At 43.0% G+C, this 23884-nt stretch overlaps 1 protein-coding gene across 3 annotated transcripts in view; it reads right to left on the bottom strand.

Moving 5' to 3' along the window:
- Positions 1–6961: 6961 nt before the first annotated feature.
- Positions 6962–23884, bottom strand: part of PDE7A (phosphodiesterase 7A) — a 108906-nt gene continuing 91983 nt past the window's right edge. For 2 of the 3 annotated variants that reach the window (XM_010848478.1, XM_010848479.1), the window contains exons 6-13: positions 21248–21343; positions 19217–19317; positions 17064–17195; positions 16757–16848; positions 14292–14436; positions 13275–13371; positions 12486–12566; positions 6962–8795 (exon numbers count right to left, since the gene is read on the bottom strand). In XM_010848478.1, the coding sequence (XP_010846780.1) occupies positions 8587–8795; positions 12486–12566; positions 13275–13371; positions 14292–14436; positions 16757–16848; positions 17064–17195; positions 19217–19317; positions 21248–21343 (953 nt within the window). In that variant the 3' untranslated portion in view covers positions 6962–8586. The other variant, XM_010848480.1, reaches the window with a different exon arrangement.

The raw sequence follows: 23884 nt of genomic DNA, 5'->3' as shown, positions 1-23884 counted from the left end.
CTTTTAGATTCTCTCTCACGTTTTCTTGGAGATGGGGTTTGAGTAGAAACCAGATGATGTTCGCTGCTGAAATTCCGTAGTACTTTCCTTTAAGGGGAAGTCAAGGATCATGAAAACTGTTTCCACCTCAGTGCCGCCCAGTTCTGAGGAAGAAAATGTAGTTTTCAATAGTGAGCAATCAAACTATTGAATTAAATCTCTTTTAAAGTAAAAGTAGAATGTACCATCTTTTTCTTTCAGTTTAATAAAATGGCATATCATAAAGATGACTTGTTGCTAAGTTAACACTTTGGAAATGTCAGCATAATGGAGTTAAAAATTTTTTTTAATACTGGTCTATTAAACACTGAATAGGCGACAGAATTTCCTGTAAGTTGCTTATCATGGGTCAGTCAGACCGCTGTTCTGCTGAGTTCCACCATGTAGCAGCATAACCCGTAGGTGCTGTCAGGAAGTGGAGACCCTCCTTTCTCATCCTAGGACTTCAAAGGAAGTCATCATTTCTAAATGCTTCATGTATCTTCATGATTTTCTATATTTCTGTTAAACTCAGCTATAGTTATCCAGAATCTCCTACCATGAGTAAATAGTTGGACTTATTATTTAAATCTAGTCAGGGAAAAAGTTCCACCTCCCAGGGCAATTAGGAGATATGAAGAAGATACCTTCATTTTTAAGTTATTGAAATGATGTGCAATGTTCTAAACGATAGCAGCTAATACTAGTTGAGGTAATTTTCATGGTTTGGCTGTTTAGCTTAAATTTGAACTGTGGCTTAATTTTACACATGTCGTTGACATACATTGTTTCTAATTGTTTTCTATGGTTTAAAAATTCTGCCTTTAAAATAAATTCAGGAAATTCACCTGATATACTTATTTTGACCTCCTAAGAAATATTTATATTTGTATCAGTAATTGAATTTTTAGCCAGTGCTCCAAAATAAGGAAGTTACTGTTTTGAAATAAAGCAACTTTTCTTTTCCTTGGACCATCATGCCTATATAAATGCTTTTGCTTTTTCTTCCACAGTAGGTAAACTTCTTCTGTGTGGTACGTGCAACTTTAAAATAATTTGCTTTCTGCATTTTCCAAGTGGAAATACACTGCTTAAAATGTCACCTTTTTCATTCATCTTCAGCATTAAAACAGAAAGAGGTGTGTGAGTTTCTTCGGGGTTCTCGAGCCTAGAACCCACCTCTGCCTCAACAGCAAAAGAACTGACAACTCACCCAAGCGTGGGTAGGAACCTGGAACAGCTGGGCAAGACTCAAGGCTCAAACCTTTAGTTTCTGATTCCACACTTTGTGACCTCTGGTCAAATGCAAGCTTCTCTCCGTACTTAAAATCTATAAATGTAAATACAGGTACTGTGTTAATACTGAAAGAAGTCCACGTATATGTGGACCTGTGTTCAGGAGTCACCTGTATATATAATGTGAGTCAAAGAGCCCTGGACTTGGGAGTTAAAACACGATATGTATATGTGATCCTGGCCCAGGCACATCTGTTTTTAAAATGGGAATAATGCTCAGTTCAGGAAATTATGAGGATTAAAAGCAGCATTCTGAACACATTCTATGAATAGCAGAGTACTAAGTAAGTTCTTATATTATTTTACACAAGGTTCCCAGCAGACAGTTTTCTCCTAGGAGACAAGGTCCCTGTGTTCGGGCCAGGGTGGAGGGGTAGGTCTCAGTCTTCAGTCCTGGTTGTCTGCCCAGTCGCAGGCCCTTCTGCAGAAGCATCCTATCCTCTTGCTGTATGAATTCCTGCGAGTCTGCATCTTGGTGGGGAAGGAAGAAAACACGAGGTAACAACTACCGGAAACACATAGCTGGAAAAACCATCGTCTAGTAACTTCTCTGAAAACGTAAGTTCTTTCTGTGGGCTAGATCTGGCAGATAAAAGTTTAAACTTTCAGGCATGAACCCAGCAGCAACAGCTCTGGGATTGCCAGGCAGGAGGAGGCACTTAGTTTTAGCCAGCATTATTGTTACTGCCTGTTACCGTCAGTCTTCCCCACGATCTTCAGCCTCTCCTGAGTCCTGTCTCCTCTTCTCATCCTGGAGTCAGTATTCTGTGCTACTCCACTGAGCCTGTTTCTTAACATTCGTTTTAGTTTTTCCTTATCAATCTTGTAAGCAGGGTGAGTTCTTCATTGATACCAGAGCAATCACTTGAGGATAAGAAATAAAAACAGCATACCTAAGGAAGGATCCAGAAATCTTAGATATTTCCCTCTGAGACTGCTGTCCTTAGTCCGCTTTGTAAGGACTGAACACCTTACTGTTCCTCTGGCTGGAGCTTCTCAGACTTCTTTTCCCTGGGAGGTTCTCCAGCCTCTTTGACAGGTCAGAGAGCTCCTTCCCGCAAAGCTGAGAGAGTAACATGGGTGGAATTTAGACATGATCAAGAAGGTAATTAAGATGATCCATATAGTGCCTCCCATTCCATCCCAAACAGCTGTGGCTCCTACAGGGCAGTCCCGCGCTTCCCAACTGTTCTCTTCCATGCTGGCAAAAGCCTTAATCTGGGGGAGAAAGACACGCTTCACAACAGCGATTTTACTAGAGGTATGAACAGCTTTCCACTCACGTGGCTTAAGAGCCATCCGTCTTCATTGGCCAGCCACGCCTGCTATCAGAAGACGAGAGACGGTGAGAAGCAGGTGCAGCAGCAAGCTGCTGTGTAACCTGGTGTTCAGTGAGGGTGGACAGCACGCAAGACCGTAGCATCTCTAACCTCGACCTAGAGCAGACGGCCCTCTGCAAGGGGAGCCCCTGCTAAGGCAGAGGCTGGTCGGGGGCCCAGGATCAGCCTTCCTGAGTTGGTCCAGGTTGTCCCTCGGGACTTTGAACAAGAAACCTGGAGAGAGCTCAAGTAAGCAGGTCACAAGGAACAGCTGTACCCATGAGCAGTTATACAAAATACGATGAGGAAATGAATAAGGACAATGACTCGGCCTGAACTATGTGTCAGTACATTTTTGAGACACATTTTACAGGTTAGAAAGCCACTCAAAAGATGAGGTGACAGAAGACTAAACCTAGTCTGTCTAGCCATAAAGACAATGCTTTAAAAATGTTTACTGCCTTTCCAAGCAGACACTCCAAGGTAGAGAAGAGGCTGCAAGAGAAGCAGGAGTGGCAAGAAGCAGGTGCAGCAAAAAGCTACACTTAAGTGATTAGTGACTGTCTCATGAACACGAATCCTCAATATAAAGCTCCAGTTAACTCGCAGTGACCTGAGACCATTCCCTACTGTGGAAAAAGTTAACCCCTGTACTGTGAGGATTCTTAGATGGAAATTTTAAAACTCTGCAAATGTTCAGCTAGGTATTTTATCATATTCCTTTATGATACTTTCTTCAAAAGATAAAAAGCACCTTGGGATATCATGCACCCTCCTGATTCTTTACAGTAGGGGTCCCCAACCTCCGGGGTCTAATACCTGATGATCTGAGGTGGAGCTGATGTAGTAATAATAAAGTGCATGGTAAATGTTATGCACTTGAATCATCCTGAAACCCTACCACCACCAACCTCAGTCCGTGGAAAAACTGTCTTCCATGAAACAGGTCCCTGGTGCTAAAAAGGTTGGGGACCACTGCTTTATGGCTCAACAATAAAGAAACACTTCAAATTTACGCTAAAAAATCTCAAATAATACACAGCTTAAACATAATAGAAGATGCACTTTCTTCACAAGACTATTGATGGGACTGGTAAAACTTGCAATAGCCTAGTAAGTTTGCTGTGCTTCACTTTTAAATTAGAACTAAAAAAGAATCTAATATTAAAAATGGGTGTTCTCTTTCCCGTACAACCTACCAGACTTTAAAATAGGTTCAGGACAATTTAACACCGCTATGAAAGTAAAAAAAAAAAAAAAAGATACTGTGATAAAAGCTAGAATTCTACTAAAAGTATCATACTGAACATCTAAAACATATTTTAGAATCAAATTTGAAAACTAATTTTACCAGTCATGGATGTTAATAACATTCAGTAATTACTAGAAATGGTATCATTTTCATTATTACCCAATGAAACCATTCATTTTGTACAAGACAGAAACCCGCCCTGTCATACAACAGATGCTTTCCACACACTGCCACCCAAACATTCTGAGGTCGGGGGCCATGCTCTGTCACTTTGAACGCTGTACCACATCCAGTGCAGCGCCCAGCATACAGCAGGAGCTCGGGTGCTGTAGGCACAGATGCAGCATAGACTAGTATCAACAAAACTGCATAGTGATAGACTGACAGCTAAAAAGGAAACGCGATACCAGGTTATTCATAATAATTTGTTCAACATTCACCGATGGCACAGTTTATGCCAGTCTGTCCTATGCTGAGCACATGACTGACTCATCAGAAAAGGCTGATGCTGGGAAAGACTGAGGGCAGGAGGAGAAGGGGACGATAGAGGATGAGGTGGTTGGATGGCATCACCAATGGACATGAGTTTGAGGAAGCTCTGGGAGTTGGTGAAGGACAGGGAAGCCTGGAGTGCTGCAGTCCATGGGGTTGCAGAGCCAGACACGACTGAGCCACTGCACTAATGCTGAGCACAAGAGACAAGAAGGTGGAGGAGACAGCTGTTTGCACCCGTGTCCACTGCCAGTAGTGGCCACCCCCGCTGGAGACCAGGGACCACCGGGGGCCTTCCAGAAGACACAGGTTGCCTGCAAATCCTCAGCCAACAAGGAATGGCTCAGGCTAAGTCCTGCACGCATCTGGACAACTATGTGTTTCAAATATATGCTGATAGCATGGTGATTAATATCACATTTATTTAAAAACGGTACTGAATGCGTATTAGCCATCGGTCACTGGCCCAAGAAGGAGATACTAACTGGGAAAAGATTTAAACAAAATATTTACACATTAAAAAAACAGTACACATGAAAACACTGTGAACCTCTGATGTGAAAATTAAAGTTGAAACCTTTAAGAGTTAAGAATGCTTTTTGGAAAGAGAGGCCATTACAGGAATCTTCAGAGTTACTAGCACCTCTAACCTGTACCTAAAGTACAAATATATTCCCCAGGCAACATATGGCAAAAACCACTACAGTACTGTGATTAGCCTCCAATTAAATAAATTTTAAAACACATTTTTTACTTTTATATTAAGAAGATCATTATAAAGCACCGCATTGACAGAATACAAGTACTGACCAGGAGCCAGCTTCTTTGGTTTTGTTAAGCTAAGGCTTACCAAAATGTTCTGAGGACCCTGAGCCTGTAGCAGAGGTGCTGCCCCAGCACTAAAGGCTGCCCCAGGGCCCGGCAATCTGCTCCAGTGCTCCACAATTCCTTTGAAGTCTCCCATTTTATCTTAAAAATTCATATGAACTTTGCATTCCCTTCCATAATACTTATTTAAAAATGTGATCTTCTAAATTCCTATTTCCTCAAGTTTTCTGAATTATTGTACTGTTTCCTCAAATTTTTCTAGAAAAATCAATGTTCAAGAATACACAGGTGCTATGAAGCAGGGCTGTCGACGCTCGTCCCACATATATGTAACAACACATATCTTTGCCGTGGGTTTACTTATCCGTAGGCAGGGAACGGGAGCACACTCAGGTGTCTCTCCCTCGAGAATGGAAATAGGATATTCCTCTGAACATCAAACACAAGTCAGAGAAGCAGCAGCAAGCATAGCCTGGCAGGCGGAGCCCAGGCCGCCTGCGGCTGAGGGTCTGACATACCTACTAGACATGCCAGTCAAGTGGACGTGCAGATGCAGCTCCTGGGACTCAGTCTCTAGCCTCGTCCAGGGAACCACGGTCCACCCAAGCATGAGCATCAGTCGGCGCCTCCTTATAGGATGCGTGAGGGACCTTGCTTCCCTGGCTCGGAATCCATGTGCAAGTAACCAGCTGATTGTAATTTAGCTTCCCAAGGAGATCTGCCTAAAATGAAAGAATGATTGATAGTTACCTTTCTCATTGTAAATTAAACTACTAATGGGAAAAAAGCAATTAATTTCTGTGAGTTTGGTTGCAGTTGAGTTTGCTGTGAGACAGTTCTGCTCTCCACATGCTGTCATACTAGGTCTGTGAGTCGCAAGTTTCCTCACCACACAGGGTGTGTCAGATTCGCCTCCATCAGACTTCAGCACCCAGCGGTCCAGCGTGGTGGCCACGAGCCACACGTGGAGACCGGGCACCTGAGACACGGCTGGCCCAAACTGAGATGTGCTGTAAGCGTCAAGGACATGCCAGATTGCAGAGACTTGGTAACAGAGAAAAGAATGCAAAACATCTCAATAGTCGCTTTTTAATAATGGCTACCTATTTTTTTTTTCTCTTGTTTTGTGGCTACATATCTAAATGATAGAATATTCTAGACATGCTGGAATGAATTTCATCTTTTTTTTAAAACATGTGATTACTCCAGAATTGACAATCACCTACTTGGCTCATGCTGTACTTCTACTGGTCCTCACTCTTCTATGCAAATGATGACAGTAGATGACAGTATGTTTGCGTTCAGAGTTTACACTTACCCCTTCCAATGAAACGGGCTTGGGGAGACCGAGGAGAGGCCCAGTGGTGCCTTTCTTACACTGAAACCAGTCAAGCAGAATCAAGTGGCCATTTCCTATCACTTGACTTTAAAAATGCCAACACAAGTGGTGTTCTGGTACCTGCACGAGGGCCTGAGGTTCCCGCCATGGGAACAAAAGGCTGTGGAGACCAGAGACCGGGCTCAGAGCTGACTTCTCCGGGCTGTGAGGACTCAGCCATCTATGCCCCGGGCCTCGGCATCTCACCTGTGAGGTGCAGGTGACAAGTGAGCTCACAGGATGATGCCTGCACCTAGCGACACCTGAGCAAGTCCTGTGAGCCAGGGCTAGAATCAAGAAGTGGACGCTTAGTTCTTGGTAACTTTGCCTTATCCTTTCCCACAGACTGACTTATAAGGTAAATATCAAAGATAAAAATGTGAAAAGATAGGTTTTATTCATCAAAAGTGAACAGCAACAGGCACATATTAAAATGAGTCTGGCAAAGCCTTTTACAAATGGCTTTACACTCAAGCTTTCTCCCAAGAAAATGGCTGTTGCGACAAACTGTAAACATAATTAATAAACAGTCTTTTACAGTAACAAGGGAAATACAATTGAACTAAAAGAAAGCACCGGTTTCTCTTAAAACTAGATTACAGTTGTGCTTACTATACATGAAACAATTTAAAACAAATTACAAAAGTGGAATGTTTGTTAAATTTAAAATTAGTCCTTAGATTTTTTTTTTTGTCCTAGAAAACATCTGTTCACATCAAAAGGCCCGTCGAAGGGGAACGTTTCGTCAAAGGGAGGGACGAGAAAACAATGCACTTTTTTTCAAATCAAAACAAGAAGTTTGGTCACTTAGCTTGGTGCATAGTTAAGGCATCTGGCGTCTGGAGCCATCATCTCTCACGGCCGACCTCCCTTCCCCTCCCACGTGTGGCTGCTCACTACGTCACATTCTACAATAATAAATAAAAGCCGACGTCTCCGATCCTTGCCACATGGATAAATAGAACACATGCACAGTCACACATGCACGAGCGTGCCCCACACACACATCCACACACACACGACATACCTCTCACTCCCTGCAGCGAGAGGGACTTTAGTACCCTTGCTCTGAAGGACACACTGGCCCATCCCACTTTATTTCAGATTGGCAATACCCTGAGCTGATTATGGTGTTTGAAACATTCCACCTTTTTTTGTTTTCTTGCATGTGCAGGTCAAGTGTACAGTAGTGAAGACAACATGCAATGTCTTCACCGCGGAATCATCACACAGCTAGGACACTGGGGTTCTGCCCCGCCCACCCCAAATTAAAAACCAAAGTAAAAAAAAAATTGCATTGCCAAACAGCACTGGAGTGAAAGCTCGGCGGCACTCTATGATAAATGCTCAGTCTCCAGTGCACGAAATAAACCAGAGCAAATGGGAGGCTTTGGTGGCATCCGAAGGAAAAAAAGGCAAACCGGGGGAGGGGGAGAAAGAGCTGCAGTTCTAGGTTTGATCTTCAGAATTCTTAGTGGTTCCTTCACAATCATGCTCCAAGGCAAATTGAGAACCAATATTTCAAGAGTTGGTTTGTAAACATTGAGTCCTGCCAGAGGTGCAGACACTGGGCACTTCACATTTCCATTTTCTCCGACAGAATCAGTGGAAGGTACAGATACACACTGTTTGCATCATGCTGGTTAAATTCCGAAGATTTCTGCTGAAGGCTTCAGTTCAAGCTTCACGATGATGCTTCGAAGAGCACACGAGCCACTGCAATCCTTCCTGCAAAAACTTCCTCGTTTATTCCCTCCGTTTCGCTCCTGCCAGGCGCTGCGCCTCTTCAAGGTCTCCCACAAAAAGCCAAATGCATATTGCTGTAGGTTCGGGTCTTGTCCTTAACAAGTGGGTTCAAATGATCCAACAGAGGAAATCTTGGAAATAAATAATGCTGGCATCATTCATTTCCCTTGGCAGTCAAGAGTAAGTTCTCTCACCTCAAGACCCCGTTTCACATTTCTAACAACCTCTAGGAGGCATCTGTCCACTGGTTCTGGGGGTTAGGGTAACCGGTTTTCCTGAGGTAATAACTGTGAGCTCAACTCCTCGAATGCAGCATCAGCGTCCTCGCTGCTGGGCTGCTCTCTCTGCAGTCCCTTCCAGCTGGCTTTGTTCAGCCCCACGTGTCCGAGCATCGTCTGGGACAGCCTGGTATTGGAGAACCGGGCCCATTCCGTGAACAGAGGCTCCACGAGATAGGTCATAAAACCTGAGGAAACAAGGAGAAAAGGCCTCTGGTGTGTTCTGAAAGTTTCAAATGTCAATACAGAGTCTACTCTCTTAAGCCCTATTCCAGTACTATCTAGCTCTTATTTTTCTAGACATGTGTGAAAATTTACATACCTTCTCGAAGAATCTATGTAAGCAACGTAATGAAACTTGAAGTGAAGGTGAGCTGACAAACGCAGCACATCTCTGCTGATGATTCCTCTCAGCTGCACCAACCACATCCTTCTATCAATGTTTCAGCAAAACTGCGGTGGCCCTGCAGCAGAGCTCAGTGGGTCCGAGGGCTGGTTCCCGCAAGACTGCTAGAGCTAAGGGGGTCTCCTGGGCTGCGGGTGACGAGACCGGAACCGAGGTGCAGCAGCTCTGCCATCAGTCGGGGGTGATCATCACCCCTGATCATGAGCATAGGGCGGCTTCTATGTACTGATACCTCAGAATTTATAAAGCCAAAACTCACAACACCATGGCTTCCCTGGTGATAAACAATCTGCCTGCCAATGCAGGAGACCTGGGTTGGGAAGATCCCCTGAAGGAAGAAATGGCAACCCGCTCCAGTATCCTTGCCTGGGAAATCCCACGGACAGAGGAGCCTGGCATGTTACAGCCCATGGGGTGACAAAGAGTCAGACACTACTTAGCAACTACACAACAACATGACACCAAGTACAAGTCTAAGAAGAACAAAGATTAAACCATCACTAAAGTGAACATGGAAGTGTACTAGGCCTACTTTATGGACAGCTCATACCACCGATCTCCCTTAATTCAGTCAGAAAAGGAAAGGCGATTTCAGGACAGCCTGCATCTCTGGGTTACACAGTACTCGAGCCCACACTGTATCTGACTTAATAATACTACACAGTATCTTACACAGGGTGGAAGAAGCCTCCTAGGAAACACCTTAACAAAAGCAAATAAAACATCATCTTCCTAAACTTTTGATCAAGGACACGAAAATATACATTCAAATTCTATCACTGTTAACAGTTTAAAATTTTTTTCATCTCTAAAACTTTCTTCTCAGGGAAAGACTCTATGGACCACAAACTACACACAGTCCACTTAGCCAACAAGGAAGTCTCAGTGGTGGGACTTCCCTGCTGGTCTGTGCTCCCAATGCAGGAGGCCTGGCTTCGAGCCCTGGTCAGGGCAGTAGATCCCACACGCCACAATAAAGAGTTTGCATGGTGCAAGTAAAGATCCCACGTGTTGTAACGAAGACTGAAGATCCTACAATTAAGACCTGTGCAGCCAAATAATATATATATTTTTAAATGTCATGGAAGCAAAGCAGTTAGCGCCCACTACTTTTAATCAGAAAAGTCACATATGGTCTGATGGTTGAATTTTAAGTGTACCAATTCTGGTCTCTGAAGTAGCAGTGCCGATACTGGAAACACAGCTTTCTTCCGTGTCTCTCATCTCCTCCACACGAGTTAACTGAGAACCTACTCTATGCCAAGCACTGCTTTGGGTTGGCCAGGGCTCAGCAGTGAATAGTCGAGATGTGCCTGCCACGAGGAATGTTCTGGTGAGGAGAGACAGGACACGAGAAAAACATCACCACTGTGGTGAGAGAGCATTTCAGCCTCTGGCAGCAGCCACCCTCATACCCCCGGTCTGGCTGATCCTGCGCCCGGAGCCCCATCTTTTTCTAGGTGCCGCAGTCAGGTCATGAGCAGCTGGGGTCTTGTACCCAAATGCAGGACTTTATTACCACTGGTTTCACAGGATCCATTTTCTTTTTTAAAAATGGAGTATCATTTAGCCTTTAAAAAAATTTTTTTTTAAATATTCGTCGCTGTGCAGGCTTTTCTTTAGTTGTGGTGTGCAGGCTTCTCATTGCAGTGGCTTCTCCTGTTGCATTGGCAGGCGAATTCTTAACCACTGGAAGGCCTGGATCCCTGTTCTTTGATTCTCCCACCGTTCCAACTGGCTCAGAGCATCTGCATCCTGTTTCTCCCATCCAACAGACTAGCTGTCTCTCCACACTCTCTGTTCCCTGGGATTCTTTGAGGTCTTAAGCACCCAGTAACAGTACTCAGGCCGGGGCCACAGACAGAGCCGGGAGGCACCCTGGACTTACGAGCAGTCCAACCACTTGTTGAATCCACTTAATTGTCCCTGTCCACGTGCCCCTCTCTATTCTTGTCCCAGACACCACAGGGCGCTGGGTCACGTGCCTCACTCTCACCCAGCACACGACAGACCCAGGGCTCCTATCACAGAAGAAAACCTATCGACTCAACATGACTTCTGCTTACTGACCACACGCTGGCTCCGGGTAACTGCTGCTTAGCACTGAGTTTATTCTAACAGTTCCCTGACTTACCCTAGAAGGAGAATCTTTCCAAGCCCCACTTTCCCTTAGGATTTGAGGTCACAAAGACCAACACCTGCTAACTGTATAAACTGGGCAAATGAAGAAGAGGAGCCCAGCAGTGCTTGTCTTGGGTGGCTGTGAGTCAGGAGCTGCCCAACCATTTGTGAGTCTACTTAACTGTCCCAGGACAGCCCACGTGCCTGGGACTCCTGCCTTCACACAGGTGTGGCTGTGCAGAGCCCAGTGGGGTCCCAAGTTGCTGAAGGTAAATGAGAGGGTGGGTGCTGGGCAGAGGACTTGAGGCCAGGTTACAGGGGCCTGTGCGCAGTGCTGCAGAGTCAGCTTCAACCAGCAGGTGGAGCAGAAGAGCCTGAGGTTGCAAGTGTTCACTGGCAATCAGGTCTAGTGGTTCCAGAGTGAGAGTTTCTTTCTTTTTTGGGGTCTGGGGGCTGGGGAGGGGAGTGCCGCACTGGATCTTCATTGCTGTACGTGGGCTTTCCTCTAGTTGCAGAGAGCAGGTGCATGGGCTCTGTTGCCCCACAGCATGTGGGATCTTCCTGGTGAGTGAGTAAGTGAGTGAAGTCGCTCAGTCGTGCCCGACTCATTGCGACCCCATGGACTGTAGCCTACCAGGCTTCTCCGTCCAGGGGATTCTCCAGGCAAGAATACTGGAGTGGGTTACCATTTCCTTCTCCAGGGGATCTTCCCGACCCAGGGATCGAACCCGGGTCTCTCGCATTGGAGGCAGATGCTTTAACCTCTGAGCGACCAGGGAAGCCTTCCTGGACCTTCCTGGACCAGGGATCAAACCTGTGTCCCCTACATTGGCAGGCAGATTCTTAACCACAGGACCACCAGGGAAGTTCCTATTTCCATCTTAGAACAGAAAGTTACTGTAACCTGCTCTGCTTGCTTTTTAACTATTTAATTTCTGGCTGTGCGGGGTCTTCTTTGCTGTGCACAGGCTTTCTCTAGTCGTGCGCAGGCTTCTTGTTGCAGTGACTGCCTTCTGTTGTTGCAGAGCACGGGCTCTAGGCACATGGGCTTCAGTGGTTGTGGCACACAGGCCTAGCCACCCCAGTGCATGAGATCTTTCCCAACCAGGGATCAAATCTGTGTCCCCTGCAGTGGAAGGCAGATTCTTAACCACTGGACCTGCTCTGCTTTTTACCAACTAAAATCAAGTGAGAGTAAATTATAAGGGTCAAAAAAAAATCCAGGAATAAGATTATTTAAAAATTAGAAATAAGCATTTTAATATTTATATTTCAGATGTACCTCTCTTCCTGACAAAATTAAAGTGAATGGCATTTTAAAAACCAGTTATATCTGAGTATGTATAGTTACCAATCTGGATGTTGGCAATTGATTCAGTCTGACGATCGCAGAGTGGACTCACACCCAAATGATACTTTTTTTCTATATCTCCTAGAAATTTAAAAAAGAGAAAGAGAATTCTTTATGTGGACTATACCTTATTGGTTAAAAATATAATTAAAGTCTTCATCTTACCTGTAAATTCCTTAGGAAAAATGTAACATACTTAATCCTCATGAGAGGACGCCTTCTAAATTAGTTCTTTTTTAAATTTTAAGTTATTCACACATAGAAAAGGTTGCCAAGCTGATAACCTATTTCAAATGGAGAGGGTGGAAAACTTAACTAGATGTTATCCCAGGATTGTAATTCTGTCACAGCATTTTAGTTTAAAACTTAAGATTTCTAAAAGGAAGACGCATGGAATGAAGATCTTTATCTTTCTGGTTTTAATTCACAAAATATGTCCTATGGCCATACCCTTCACACGGGACAAGGATGGAACAAGGGCGGGACAATCTTTCTGTACAGCAAAACTCCCAACTTGCTCTATGTCTATTCATAAATGCACACACATCAGATCATTTCAAAAGACAACTGCTGATTTTTTCAAAACAGGTCCCCAAATTGTGCATTACTGGTTCTACATCCATCTATTGTGAACCGCCACTAAAACTATCAGGCACCTACTGCTAGACTCTACAGCTGTCTAGCAGTTATTTTGTCTAAGTTACTTTAATTGTCTAAGTTATTTTATTCATATGATGCCAAAAAATGAAATGGACAGGTGATCACTCAACACTCAACACTGTAACTTGCCTTGATGGAAGAATTCCTCTGTTACTTTTTCACTCCACTGCTTGCTTAATTCCCAGGTCCGACACGGGTTACAAATATCGGCACACTTCAAAGCCATCTAGCAAGCAAAATATTGAAACTATCTTAAGAAAAAAAGTAAAATTTCAAATGTACCAAGTTTAAATATACTCTAATAGTGGGGAAAAGAACACCTTAAAAAAGAAAATGTTGCAACAGGACATCTGTTATCCTTTACACTGAGTTTGGGGCTTTCCTGGTGGCTCAGATGGTAAAGAATCTGCCTCCAATGCAGCAGATGCGAGTCTGCAGCAGACTCGATCCCTGGGTCAGGAAGATCCCCTGGAGAAGGAAATGGCAACCACTCCAGTGTTCTTGCCTGGAGAATCCCATGGACAGAGGAAGTCTGATGGGCTCCTCTGTCCATGGGGATGAAAAAAGTTGGGGTACGACTGAGCGACTTTCATTTTCACACTGAGTTTATGATACTGTTAGTTACAGCAATTATTTTATAGAGGTGCTGAAAGCCTGCTAACCAAACTGAACATGCTTGATAATTCCAGACAGCTAACACAGAACTATATTAATCAGAAAGCTACAAACCAATCAGTCATTTCTCATTTTTCATGTGTGAGAACTTGTTAAAATAAAATGCTGTTTGGGACTTCCCTGGCCATCCAGTGGTTAAGACTCTGTGCATCCAATGCAGGGGGCACAGGTTCAATTCCTGGTCAGGGAACTAAGATCCTGTGTGCTATGCGGCACAGCCAAAAAACGAAACAACAAAAAAAAGCTGCTACTGTTGACTGGTACCGCATCTTGTAAACACTGTTTTACTGTTAGAAATCTCAAGTGTGAAAAAGACAAAAGTGATGGCCCTTTCCTGTGTAGCCTTGTGTGACACTTTGCAGACCACAGCTTGCTCTCAAGATTTAACCACTCAGAGAACTACATGAGAACATTTCATTTTTATTCTAACGATCTGCCCTAGAAATAGAATTTTTCCAGGCCACATTTTACCTGTAAGACCAAGTGCCTATGCCTGGCATCTTCCAGATGTAGATCGCCCTTGTCCAGATGGGCCCGAAACAAGGACAAGTATTCATTCTGGCGGCTGATGTCTGTGGCCAGTATCAGAGCGCCTATCTGAGCCTCCATCTGTTGTCTGGAAGTAGAGAAACAGACAGAGAAACACAAGGATTTCAGTTGAATAGCTACTTCTTAATTATTTTTCCCTTAATCTTAATACGCAGAAAGCTTTACTGAGCTCTAAGATATTCTGCCATTCAACTTTTAACCTACTGAAAAATATGGGTTTTAAGGAATGCATTTTTAAAAACCTACTACAATGGTCAATCCAAGACCTAGAGAGCTTGTAGGAAAATACCACTTGGCAAACACTCCGAAAGGAAGGTCTTAAGGTGGAATTATATGCCTTAAAAAAAATAAGTGATGTACAATTGACATGTTGCTTGAGAAAATTTTTTGCTGTGATGTAGGGAAAAACTCTGGATTCTTTGTTGGTGCCTGAGATGCAGGATGAGGGTCAGATGGAGGAGGAACGGACTATTCGACGACTGACTCCTGCAGACATGAGAAAATATGTCTGAGTAAACGCTAATGAAGCTCCACCAAGCGATGTAATAAAGTTTAGATTCAATTATATTTTCAGAGCCAAATTCAAGAATCAATTATCTGTAAGACTGTTCAAATTTTCTGGAAGGGAAAATGTAATATGTTAATACAGATAAGAAATATATCATCTAAAAAGCTTTCTCAAGTCAAATAGGAAGAATGTTCAAAAATTCCTTTTGTTTCAATGGGCCATCGCCAATGTTTTCTTTGTATAATGATCAGTAAAGAGCTGATCATTATAGATTAAAAAGCTCACAATATCGAATATTAAATAAAACCCTAAAGAAAGAAGACATAAAAAGACACGATTGTGTAATATTCCTGATTTTCAGTTTTTATTTGAAATAAATATGAGAATTCAACAGGATTAACATCAAATGCAACACATGACAAAAAGGGAATAATAAAGCAAACAATTTAATCCATCTTATTCAAGAAAAAGAGCATTTATATATACTAACACCAGTTAGTATATGGTGGTTTAAATAGTTTTTATATATTTGTACGACGACAAGAAACAATTTTACTTACCAGAAGTATTGTCAAACTCCAAATGGTAGCCATGAATACAGACTTAAAAATTTTTTTTAAAGTCCACCTTTTTTCTTATGATCATTACCAAAAACTGTTGTTTTATAAAGTTCTTTTAAATTGAGAAAGGGAAAGAAAAAGGAAAGAGCAGTGACGGTAACTTAAACCTTGTCATCCTAACGCATTTTTATGTTCCCCTTTCTCTAGAATTAGGCAGTTGATACCCACTGACATCGTTTCCCCAGGTCACCTTCTCGGGATGAGACACCATTAAAAGCTTTTGCTGGTGGACCAATGATGAGATTCTGTTGACAATACCACCGTATCGGGCTCCTTTAAGTTAGTGCTCTTTGTTAGCTTTTCAAATGGTGTGTGTGTGTGTGTGTGTGCGCGTGTGCGAGCACGCTTAGTTGTTCAGTCATTCAGTCGTGTCCGACTCTTTGAGAGCCTATGGACTATAGCCCCTGAGGCTCCTCTGTCTGTGGAATTCTTCAGGCAAGAATACTAGAGTGGGTTGCCATTTCCTCCTACAGGGGACCTTCCTGACCCAGGGATCAAACCTGTGTCTCCTGCATTGGCAGGTGGGTTCTTTGCCACTGAGCCACCTGGGAAGTCCCACTCAGATGGTCTGCTTGACATCAAATGACACTGATGTCTAAAAAAAAAATACTAGGTTTTCCATTCTTTCTCATTATTTTTCCTAAAACAGATTTTAATGAATCGATTTATTATACAGATTGTTTACTTTCTATCCAATTTACCTTTACATTAAGGTTTTATTCAAGAGTATAAAATGGAAATATGTAATTCTATTTACATAAATAAGTGGTAAACATGACTGAGCCACTGTGTATCCAGAGTGCATTTTGTAGTATCTGTGGATTGATCCTTCATAAAAATTCACTGAAAAAAAAAAATGCTACTATTTCAGAATAGGTGTAAATGACTAAAATTTTGATACAAATTTGTAAAATAAGATAACCTACCCCCCAACTGGGGCCTCCTTGGTGGCTCAGATAGTAAAGAATCCACCTGCAATGTGGGATACCTGGGTTCGGTCCCTGGATCAGGAAGATCCCCTAGAGAAGGGAATGGCTACCCACTCCAGTATTCTTGCCTGGAGAATCCCATGGACAGAGGAGCCTGGTGGGCTATAGTCCATGGGATTGCAAAGAGTTGGACACAGCTAAGCGACTTTCATTTTCACCCCCAAATTGTGGAATACCTGAATATAACAACATAATCTTAAAAACTTTAAATAATTGTTTTTCCAACTTAATATCCACAGTTCATAAATAATTAATTTTGTCTTAACTTACCTGCTTTCTAATGGCATATGTGAGAATAAACCAGATTCTCTCAATAACCCCACTGCAGATCTCCAGTGGTGATTTTCCAGAACTGAGGTATTCTACCAACAAAACAAAACAAAACAAAACAAAAAGGGCAGATCTGAATCAGCAAAGGGTAAGTCTTTTTCTGAACATAAAGCAATATTTCTAAGTAATATCAAGCTGGTTAAAATTCTAACATTCACTGAGAACCAATTTACTTTTACTCCTTTAAAACGTGACCCATTTTCTAGAATACAAGAATATTAAACTTTGAGGAAGAGCTTGCACTCACCTTGTATAAAGTTGCCAGGTAATGGTTAGTTTTAATGAGGAAAGGTTGATTAACACCTGGATGATCCAGATCATGAGTGGCAGCTGCAATTAAGCTCAGCAAGACGTCCCAAGGAGTTACAGAGTTGGCAAGCTAGACGGTGGCGAGGAATAACTGATTACAGACGTGTCTGCAACGAACTGTACCATGACAAAAGCTGTTCTAAATCAGCCTTGAATGAGACTCTCCACGGTCTCCTCCCCTCGTGTTTCTCTGACCGTTCGTCCAGGCCAAGGCGTGCCTGCCACGTGCTGTCCACTCACGCCCCTGGCGGGAGGCGTGGTATGATGCAGTCCCTTGCCCGTGGGGAGGTCGTGGACCCGGCTCACCCTTACACGGCTTCATTTGAAACAAGCGTAACTAAGATGACAGCTAAAGTATAAACCATCTTTTTGAGTATGTTCATGGTGAAAAGTGTTTAAAATAAGGATGATCAGGGCTACACTGGCAAAAAGTGTTTCACGTCACCACTGCCAGACGTGCACGGGTTAAGACGGCCTCTGCATCCGTATTCGCCCGCACACTCTCCCCTCCTGTGCCCGGCATCGCTCCGCAGCCCTGGCTTCCGGCTGGGCGTGGCCAGTGGGAGGGTGAGGCCCCCACAGCCCGTGGACCAGGTTTACCCCCGCACCGGCTCAGGTCCCCCGGAATGCCGCACTTAGTTCCATCGGTCCACTTCCCTGGCTGTGTGGTGGTGAAGTACCAATTTCTCCCACAAGACTGTCAAAGAGAAACTTTAGGCTTGGCCCAGAGGTTTGTTTTTTTTTCCCCCTGAGTATTTTTTTACAGTTTAATTTAAAAATTGGGGCAGCTGGGTGTACATGCATAAAACGTATCCATTTTTATCACTGTATATGAATGATGCCACAATAAAATTGGTTTTTTAATTGGGGTATTTTCACATATTCCACGATCTCTTGAAAAACCAGAAGAGTGGCACCCACGTGGCTGTATTCTTGGAGTTGGCATCAACTGGCACAAACTGGCCCTGTCAGCCTGCTTCCCTCCCAACATCTAGCTGGAACTAAGACCCCAGAGGAGAGGAGTCTAGAAGCAGGCCTAAGGGAGGACGGATGTAATTTTACCAGCTCTAGAACAGGAAACGTCCATGAGCAAACATGGCTTCCATTACATCTATGGCTGATGACCCCCAACTCTGACTTCTCTGTTTTACTGCAGACTCCTATCCACCTCTTCACTAGATCCCTCCACTTGGATATGGCAGGGACACGCATAACCACACACATCCACAATGGAGCTCACCATCTCCCCGGGCCTCTCCCCTCTTCTACCTTCTCTCCCTCTCAGCAATTCCCTCAGCTGCTCAGGGCGGTATCCACCCATCCCTCTTCCTACTTCACCCCCGACAAAGGCATCCAGACACCACATCCTCCTCATTCTGATTTCCAAAGACCTCACCAACTGCCCACCTCTCTCCTGCCCCATGGCTACAGAAACGGCCCCTCACGGGCAGCAGCTGGGTTGCTGGTCTTGTCTGCTTTGTTCTCCCTCCACAGCCAGGACAGTTCTGTAATTTCTCCCACTTCAGTCCCACAGCTCCCTATTCATCACTGGACATGACACCAATGCCATCCCTGTCCTCATGGAGCTCAGTGTAATCGCCAGATGACTCGCGTGGAGAAGCTGGATGGCTTGGCCCTCGCTTGGGCTTTTGCAGCCTTGCTCTCGACAATCACCTCGATTCTCTAGCTTAAAGTGTGATTAAAAATACAGCCACATTTGCAAACTTGATCCTGCTACATCTCATTCCTGAGAAGGAAGCTTCTGAGTCTGATTAAATCACCAACTTAGGGCTTCCCAGGTGGCTCAGTGGTTAAAAAAAAAAAAATCCGCCTGCCAATGCAGGAGAGGTGGGTTCAATCCCTGGGTGGGAAGATACCCTGGAGGAAGAAATGGCAACCCACTCCAGTATTCCTGCCTGGAGAATTCCATGGACAGAGGAGCCTGGTGGGCTACAGCTCATGGGGTCACAAAGAGGCAGACATGACTGAGAGAGTAAACAACAACAAAATCACTAACTTAAGGAAGTGCTTGAAATTAAATCAAGAGAGTTTGCTCAGGGCTCTGGCTGACTGTAAACGCCAGCACCTTACCTTAGGTTCTTTTAGGTAACAGTGCATGGCCTGAGTAACATCGGCAGCGTGGACTGCATTGTGGTAAGGGTTCTGACTGTGGTAATCTTCTTGAATCATCACTGCATCAAAGGAAAAAAGACCCCCAATTTAATTGCAAACAGGAGGCACTTACAAGTGCAAAAATTGCAACAATTATGTATTTCCCACTTACCCTACTCACGTGGCTATCAGCTAACTGTTCAATTCAGAGAGATGATAACCACTCCAGAACTCACATGACCACCACTGTGACTAACTCGTTTGAAACTTTTAAAACGAGAAGGTATTCATGTCAAATTTGTAAAATTATTTTTTTTCTTCTTCTCTTTTAAAATGTCAATCTCATTGTGCCAAACTCCTTTGACTGTTGTTTACTTTAAAAAGAATTTTAGTTAAGTAAAAGGAGTACAATTCATTCAATAAATACATATTGTGCTAGGTGCTGTTACAGGAACGATGAATCCGTTAGGGAACAAACATCTCTGATGCAATACGAGTACAGACGTTGGGGAATGTGTGTGGATTCCAGGATGCTTTATCAGTGAGGTGAGTTTTGGATCTGGAATTAGTTTTTTAGGAGTGCGGGAAGGATGACCTGTTAATCTGCCTCCTCTGCTCAGTGTCAGTTACGTTAACCATGAAAAAGCAGACGAGACTGAGGGGTCCAGCCAAACCCGCCACCATCAAACCTGCACCACGGCCCCAGCAGCCCTGCACTCGGCCCAGTGGTGCCCGGTACCGTGAGCCAACCCCAAAGTGGTACACTAGGACACACAGGTGAGGGGCAAAGAGCACTGGAACTTTCCACTGACTCTGATTCCATCCTTTAAAATAGCTTTTTAAATACTCTCGTTAATATCTACGTTTGTATGTGCTTGTATAATTTATGTATTAGTACATATTACAGACATACAATTTATAAATAAATATGCATTAACAGTCTTTCAAAAAGTCCTAGATATCTTCTCTTAGTTAGCTACTTAAGAGGAAAGAAAATATTCTCTTCTTCCTTAAAAAAATAAGAAAGAATCCTTATGCTAATTTTCTTCTAACACATTTATTTAGTGAAAGACCCCAATTTGTTTCCTGGCAGAGTGCTCTTAAATATCACTCAGTACATTAAAACATAGTCAAAATAATCCTTGGAGGTTGCTGTCAAGAGATTTCAGGGATCAGGAAAAGAGAAGATCCAAGTGCCACGTACCTAATCATTTAAGGGTTTAATCTTCAAGAAGTGAGGAAAGGACAGAAGTTGTGTTGTCTTTGTGAGAAAGCTGTGGCTGACATGGGAGACTGTGGGTAAAGGGGCTCCAGCTCACCAGGCCCCTGGTGCCCCCACCCATGGCACTGGGCCCTCACAGCTCCCCACCCAGGGGTGCAGTCCCCCCTGTGACCAGCTCCGGCAATAGGGTTGTGGTGGATGGGCATCCAGCCCAAGCTCTGGACACACCAGCGGTCTCCTAAAAACTGGCCACTGCACTTTGAACAAGCTCGGCTCATTGTAAAATAATAATTTTTCAAAAAAAATTGTTTTATTTATCTTGCTGCACTGGATCTTAGCTGCAGCATGCGGGATCTAGTTCCCTGACCAGGGATCGAACCCAGGCTTCCTGCATTGGGCGCACTGAGTCGTAGCCACTGGACCCCCAGGGAAGTTCCTGTTTTTTGTTTTTAATGTGACTCTGTGATGGTGCCAAACACCTCTGCCTCCCTTTAATTTAACAGTAGACCACATAATGCTGAGCTGGGTCAGGCCCAGTGCCCCTGGGGAGGGCCCAGCCAAGGCCCGTGAAGCTGCCATGCGGCTCATCCAGTGTCCCGGGCAGGGACACAAACAAGCTCAGCCAGACCAGCAGCAGCCCACAGACTCAGGGCTCCGTACACATGTGTTGCTTCAAAACACTAACTTTGGGGCGGTTAGTTTTAAAGCCATAGCTGATATAACCGAGAGAAAAGGTCACAAGTTCTCATATAAATATTACTCTTAAATGTATGATTAGAATCACTTACCTAAAAATCTACGAAGTTTCATCATATCTAAATGGAAGTACTCAATTAATCCATGGAGACTAAATAAATGAAAGGTTAAACTTACTAGACTATTTCCTAAAAAGAAAGAAGAGGAGACATTAGTAGGAATACAAGGTATTAATAACACAACTGCACTATGCTTCCAAATAAGGGTTTGAATATACAACATAAAGAGTACCAAGTCCTACTTGTTGTCCATCTAAAATTTACATCTTATCTTACCAGTTTTGAATTTTAAATATCACATCTTTTTTTCCATTCTAAGAAAAAACTTTTTTTTGGTTTTATTTTTCAAAAACCAAACAAATGGATGATAAATAATTAGAATTGATAGAAAACTTTGAAAATTATCCACACTGAGTAAGTTTAATTCAATTTCCCAAAGCACCTAAAACCTCCTTGCAACCATCCCCCTAACTGAGCAGGTGTGTCCCAGAGCAAAGCATCTTGACTATAAATGCTGTATTATTTAACAATTAAATAGACTCTATATTTAAAAGTGTGTAAGCTCATATATTACTGCCAGCATTCAGACAATAACATAACACATGATTCTGTATTCTCAAAAGAAATTTATGATTCTTACAATACAAACATATAAAGACCCAACTAGTTCTAAATGAAAATGTGTAGTAATAATATTTACAAATAATGATAAAGGACTACTGGGCTAACCTAATCCAAACTGCCTGAATAACTGTTGAGAAGCCCATGGCTGAGGAAAAAAAGCAAATTAACTGGAACAATGTTTGCATGAGCAACACGGGAAAGGATGTGGCTGCCAAGAGAGCCCTCTTAAACACCACCTCACTTATCGTCTTCAAACAGAAAAAAAAAAAAACCCATTTCAAATCTTCTACCTTTAAGAAGTGAAAACTTAAAAAATGTATTCAAATTTTGGTAACACTCTACTGGTGCAAATATGAGCCCATGTGGTCTAGAATCAGGTGAAGAAGTGGGCTATGGTCCTATTTTTACTGCTGTAACAACCAATTTTTCTTGGGACAGATACATTGATGTTTCAGAACATATAATAAAAAAAAAAATCTGAGTTTTAAAAAATGAGCAAAGGATCTGAATTAATGGTTTTCCAAATAAGACATACAAGTGGCCAATAGGTAAATGAAAAGCTGTTCACTGATCACCAGGGAAACGCAAATTAAAACCACAACGAGGGATTACCTCACACTTGTCAGAATGGCTATGATCAAAAAGATAAGCGATAACAAGTGCTGGCAAGGGTGTGAAGAAAAGGGAACCCTTTGGTGAACTGTTGGTGGGATTCTTAAGCTGGTGTAGTCACTATGGAAAACAATGGAGGTTCCTTAAAAAATTTAAACTAGAACTACCATATGATTGAGCAATTCTACTTTGGGGTACATATCTGAAGGAAATGGAATCACTATCTCAAAAAGATATCTGTACCCCATCTTCACTAGCTTATTTACAATAGCCAAGACATGGAATCAACCTAAGGGCCCACAGATGCATGACTGGATAAAGAAACTGTGATATGTATGCAATGGGCTATTACTCAGGCATAAGAAGCAGGAAATCTTGCCTCATGTGACAAACGGAGGGAGTTTGAGAAACTGTGCTAAGTGAAAGAGAAAGATAAATGCCGTATGATCTCACCTCTACATGGAATCTAAACCCAAACGACAAAGTCCTGAGCTCACAGATACAGAGAACAGATCGGTGGTTGCCAGAGGTGAGGGTGTGGGGAGATGGACAAAGTGTACTGCATACTTGAATGCTGCTAAGATACCAGATCTTAAAAATTCTCATCATAATACAAAGATGTAACTTCTATATGTGGTGACTAGACCCATGTGGTGATTATTTTTCAGTGTATACAAACAGTAAATCACTACGTTGTATACTTCAAGCTAATATGTCAGTTACACTTCAATTTAAAAAAAAGGATGTATATTCATTCTCTATATTCAGGTAATCATAGGTTCTCCCCAAAACTGTTTCCCAAACCTAATGAAATAAATGATTGATCTCTAGGGTCTAGAGTGAGTTTTAAGGAAGCTGCAATCCAATGGTAAAATACCCTCATCTGGAATTCAGGCAAACGGCAGTAAGAAAGGTATGCTAACGTCTTCCCTCCAAGAACCTCAGAGGAATCTGACAAGAACCAATCTGTCAAAGTGTACCACCCATACTACAATGAAAACCTGCATCCAACATTTTTTTCTTATTTTCAGTTCACAAGATACCAACTGACTTAATACCAGTGAGTAAGAATACAAGTCAATGAAATTTATTATTTCAAAGCAAGTGATGCTTAGTTGATATGTTACAACAAGAAACAGGCACTGAAGAAATTCTTTTATATGAAAATGGAAACAAACGTTTTCTTGGAAAAGAAAATTTATAACTTAGAGAAAAGTTACCCTATATAAAGACATACCAAAGGACAGGCCTGCCTACGGCGTTATGGCTCTCAACAGGTTTCCGGATGGGACTCTACTGGGCTCCGGCGACAACACGGGTCCAGCAACGAGGGCCCTCGTGTGCCAGGTGACCTTCAGGGGTGACAAGCCCTTTCTTGGCATCTCATGTAACTTAACTCCTTCCTGCAGAAAGCAATATCTAATATCTTCCGTG

Source organism: Bison bison, unplaced genomic scaffold, assembly GCF_000754665.1.
Source record: "Bison bison bison isolate TAMUID 2011002044 unplaced genomic scaffold, Bison_UMD1.0 scf7180017864267, whole genome shotgun sequence".
Taxonomy (NCBI): Eukaryota; Metazoa; Chordata; class Mammalia; order Artiodactyla; family Bovidae; genus Bison; species Bison bison.
The sequence above is the reverse complement of the archived record's forward strand: the minus strand, read 5'-3'. Positions and strand labels throughout refer to the sequence as shown.